This window comes from Meles meles, chromosome 4, assembly GCF_922984935.1.
Source record: "Meles meles chromosome 4, mMelMel3.1 paternal haplotype, whole genome shotgun sequence".
NCBI lineage: Eukaryota > Metazoa > Chordata > Mammalia > Carnivora > Mustelidae > Meles > Meles meles.
In genome coordinates this window covers 12,662,811-12,667,798 of record NC_060069.1, presented here as the reverse complement: position 1 = coordinate 12,667,798, position 4,988 = coordinate 12,662,811, and the positions used below count along the sequence as shown (strand labels likewise).

The window sequence follows — 4,988 nt, the reverse complement described above, 5'->3', positions numbered from 1 at the left end:
CCCCACCCAGCCTCACCCACGTCACCACATGAGGGAGTGACCTAGGGCTCACGCCTCACTCTTCTGGTCCCTTCTTCCCCAGTTTGGACCCCACTCCACCTACTGGTCCAAGAAGCCAGTTGTGGGCAAGGCCGCAACGGCTTGCCACCCTCTCTCCACCCTCCCCCCGCCCACACACGCACACCAGGTTTGCCCTGGTAGCCTCGCATACACCCAGCTGCCATGGGGTTTGATGCGGGCCACAGTGCAGAGTGCACCCCAAGTCTTAAATGACAAACTAGGAAAGGTAAGGGGGATCTGTGTGGTTTCGGTAGAACTATGAGGCCAGCGGTGCCTTTGTGCCACTGCCAGAATTTGTGCCTGGACCCATCCCCAGCCAACAAGGGGCTTTCCCTACCATGTGTCACCGCCCATAGCCCCCAAGGGACTTTATTACCCACCTGTTCTGCCATGAAAAGGTTGGAGGGGCTGGCGCACTTCTCAGCTGGCTCATGCTGCTGCCGGTGGTGACCCTGCTTCCCCTGTCCTCTGATGACCACGCACACTGGCTTCCCTCACTGGCCACCGGGAGCAGAGACTGTGGAGCAGGTGTGGTTGGCGTCTCATGCATAGCTCTTGGGAAGACGGCCCCTGGGCTGCTGGATCCTCCTCCTGCTGGCCCTACATCTCTGCCTGAGGAGAGGTGAGTGTGGGGCGGGGGGGGGGGGCTTCCCTGCAGGCTTAAGTGCAGGCGCTGATTGCCTTCCCTCTCCTGAGCCCCTTCCCCACCCCTGGATGGTGTTTGCTCCTCCCACAGAAACCAGCCACTCTTCAGCTTACCTAAGGGCTGGCTTTTGGGGAAGTCAGACTGACATATCTTCCTTCTAAGGCCCTTCTTCAGGCGGAAGCCATGCCCCTGGCTCCCCCTCAGCCAGGCCGATGGGCAACGAGGAGAAGGTGGGTCCTCTGTCCTTGCAGACGGCTGTGCAGAGGAACTGTCTCAGCAGTCCCATCCAGGGCTGGGGCAGCCACTGAGTAAGCTGCTGCCCCCCGCCATGACCATTCCCTTGCACCACCCACCCCGTCCCCACAGGGCTGTGCTCTAGCCCACGGGCCTTCCTCCTGCTAGGCCCTGCCCCAGCTCAAAGCCTCACACAAGCAGATTTCTCCATCCAGAACGCCTCCCCTTGATCTGCAATGTGTACCCGGTGGAAGCCAGCATCAGTAGCCAGACTGCTCCAGTGGGGTCCGCCAGACTCTTCCTGCCCACGGAACTGCTTTCTAGCAGGCCACTGTCCTACTTCACTTTGTCCACTGCGCCACTTCCTAGAGACACATACCCAGTCACCCACAAGTTGGCAAAAAGTTACTATGCTCATGGGTTGTATGGGTCAGGAATGCAGACAGAACACGGGATGGTTTGTCACTGGTACCTCTGATGTCTGGGGCCTCAGATGGAAGACTCAGAGGCTGGGGGCTGGAATCCTCAGAAGTCTGGCTCACTTGGATGCCTGATGGCTGATGCTAAGATCTTAATCTTGGGCTGTCAGCTGGAACGCCTGTGGGTGGCCTCCTCATGTGGCCTGGGCTTCCTGACAGCAGGGTGCCTCAGTTCCAACAGTGAGTGGGGAGAGAGAAGAGAGAGTGGGCACTAAGTGGGCGTCCCCTTACCTTTTATGACCTAGACTCAGCTGTCTCCCAGTATCACTTCTGCCACATTCTGTTCATTGAGGTAGTCACAAGTCCATCCAGTTTCAAGGGGAGGGGAGCTAGATTCCCCTTGTTGATGAAACAGGCAACATTCTAGAAGCAAATGGGAGACAGGAAGTGCTCTGGCCGGCCTGTTACGCCCATTGACTGGAGGCGTCCTCAGGATAGCCGGAACAAGGCCTCAGCCATGCTGCAGACAACCAAGGCTGTTCTAACCATACTGAAGACCTTCTAGGTACCATTCAAACCTTTAGTGTTTGCAGCTGCTCACTCCTCTCCTCCAGGAAGCCTTTGTGATGGTTTCAAGGCATGGCCCCAAAACTTTTTGACACTTTCCATCAAGAGTCCCTTGAATCTTGGCTCTGTGACTTCTTAACAGTAAAATATGGAGGATACCATGCCATGCCAGTTTCTGGGCCCAGATCTTAAGAACACAGGCAGCTTCTATTTCCTGTCTCTTGGTATACTCGTTGGTAGAACCCTGTCACCGCGTGCAAGGAAGCCCAAGCATTTCTGCAGAGAGGCCAATGTGAAACCAACAGCCAGCAGCCAACTTAAACTTAGCCATCCTGGAAGTGGATCCTTTGGTCCCAGTTCAGACTATGGAGCAGAGATAAGGTATACCAGCTGAACCCTTCCCAAATTACAGAATCATGAATAAACATAAGGACTGTTGTTGTTTTAAGCCACTAAATTTTAGGGTGGGTAGTGATCCAGCAAAGGGCAACTTTCCCTGATACCCTGACTAGCAGTGATAAGGGAAATCTGTGTTCTAAGGTGGCTGACCAATCCAGCAGGGCAATTCCAGTCCTGGCCCAGGGCAATTCCAGTCCTGGCCCAGGGCAATTCCAGTCCTGGCAAGGGCCATTCCAGGTTTTCCCTCCTGCCCTGCCAGCCCAGGACACAAGACTGGAACAGATAATGAAGTGTATAAACTACTCCCTTTGTGCTCAGGGCTCAGACCTTGGGAGATTACTCTCCTTTGAGCCCACCGGCCTTAAATAAACCTCTGACCCTCCAAGGTCTCCGAGTGCCGCTTGGTTCTTCCATTGGGATCCAGTCCAGTTTCCATAATGTTTAGTTCCCTGGCCAGGAAACCCAACCACGCTGGCCCATTGTTGCCACCAGTTTGGGGGCAAGGGTGGGGCAGGGATGGAATGAGGGGTCCCAAGGGAGAAGGCACGCCCTGCCTAATTTTCAGCATTTCTGAAAGAAATTCCACAGGTCACGTACTCTGGGGGTCCGAGGGAGCAACTAGTTATTACAGTTGTAATAACTTTGGTGTAAATGCATGAGTGAATGAATGGTCGGCCTGTTTGTGTTTGTGGCTCCACAGTCTTGAGATTACGGAGTCTGAGTGGGCCCCATCCTGTTTCCCTGGTGACCTCATAGAGTCTATGGTGAGCCCTTCGGGGTGCCAGTCTGGGGTTTATACGGACTCGCTATGGCTAAGGAGCACCCAAGTCTCCTCCAGGAGGGTGGAATCTGATTGGTCTCTCCTTTGGAGGGGCGCCCACCCTTCGTTTTTCTTTGCACCACCGAGGCAGGGAGGGAACACAGAGTGAATGAGAGCCCCTGTTCACCACGGGCGGAAGCTCTTCTTGGGACCATGATCAAAAAACTCAAGAAGGGGTTTTCAGGAGACTACGGAGTTAAGATGCATCCCAACAAATTAAGAACCCTATGTAAGTTAGAATGGCCCACGTTTAATGTCAGATGGCCTTCAAAAGGAACGTTGGATGTCCCAACAGTTCTTCGGGCGTGGCAAATTATAACAGGAGAAACAGAACACCCAGACCAGTTCCCGTACATCGAGTCCTGGCTAGGAATTGCCCAGACCCTACCCCCTTGGGTGTGATTTGCTTGCAAGGACAGGGACAGGCCAGGGTCTTAACCGCCTTAACCTTAAGCAGCCTAAAAAGACCAACAGAAGCCCCAGCCACGGAGGGCCACTGAGCAGCTGGCAGATGGACACCCAGCCCGCTGCACCAGCTCCCACCTCCCCACTCTCTGCTGCCGAGAGGGTAGAAACCGAGCCCGAGTCAAACAGCCACAGCTGCAGCCCCTTTGGGGGGGGGGGCACAGAGGAGGAGGCAGCAGCAGGGCAGGCCCCAGGTGGTCAAGTAGGTAACAACGGCGATGCAACGGCCCCACTAAGTCCACCAGCTCTCGGCAGTAGGGGCTGGCCATGCAAGGTGGCCCGGGGCCAGACGGCAGTATGCAGAGCAGCAAAGAGCTGGACTACTTCAAGTGCGAGGCCTCAAACACTTCCACTATCTCAGACACCAGCAGCCCATACCGGCCCACCACCGAGCTGGTGAGCCAATGCCCTCATGCAGTTGTGTCCCCCATGAACGCACAGGGGCACCACTTCTTTTCCAACTCCCGGCTAGCATAATACCTAGGGCTCCCCTGTGAAAATCCACGGGTCAGCCTCAGAACAGTAAAAACATTAAACCCAGCAACCTTTCACCCCACAGAAGAGGGGAAACCAGACTACGTTCCAAAGTAACTGATAAAGTCTACGCGAGCTGTCCAGATCTACAGGATCAAGCCGTAAAGAATCCAGAGCTCACACTGTTCAGCGGTGGCAGCAGTTACCTACAAGAGAGTGCCCAAAAAGCAGTTTATACAGTCACCACAACCACTAAAGTCGTGGAGGCTAAGGCATTACTATAGTCCGCACAATGGGCTGAACTATACGCCTTAGTCCGAGCCCTCACCCTCAGTGAAGGCAAGCGAGTCAACGTCCACACTGACTCTCCGTATGCCTTTGCTACTATGCATAAGCATGGGGCCATCTACAAGGAGAGGGGCCTCCTAACCACTGCAGGAAAAGCTATCAAAAACAAGGAAGAGATAGTAAAACTCCTCGAAGCCACCTGGCTTCCAAAAGAAGTAGCAATCGTGCACTGTAAGGGACACCAGAAAGGAGATGACCATAGTGCCCCATAGTGCAGGGAAACTGTCTAGCAGATGAGGCTGCCAAGACCATAGCCAGTAAAGACATGAACAGAGCCCCTTCCCTCACCATGGCCCTAACACCCCCAGAAAAAAGTCCCTCTGCCCAGTTACACTAAAAAGGAAAGAGAATGAGCCATGGCTGAGGGGACCACCCTGAGTGAAAAGGGATGGTGGGTGATGCCAGAAGGGCATGTCTTCATCCCAACAGCAATGGGAGGGCATCTAGTCCAGGAATACCACCAACTCACCCATCTAGGAAAAACTGCCTCAGAGGCCCTCCTCCAGAAGCACTGCTATGTCGGCCAGCTGCCAGCACCCTGCTGAGCAACCAGCGA

General features: G+C 54.7%; 1 protein-coding gene across 1 annotated transcript; it reads right to left on the bottom strand.

Moving 5' to 3' along the window:
* Positions 1–367: 367 nt before the first annotated feature.
* On the bottom strand, positions 368–3,879 carry LOC123940044. The gene is made up of 3 exons (XM_046002329.1): positions 3,689–3,879; positions 1,185–1,305; positions 368–961 (listed from the first exon to the last, which is right to left on the bottom strand). Exons 1-3 carry the CDS (start codon positions 3,877–3,879, stop codon positions 404–406), a joined length of 870 nt encoding a protein of 289 aa, XP_045858285.1. The 3' UTR covers positions 368–403.
* Between the last annotated feature and the right edge of the window lie 1,109 nt (positions 3,880–4,988).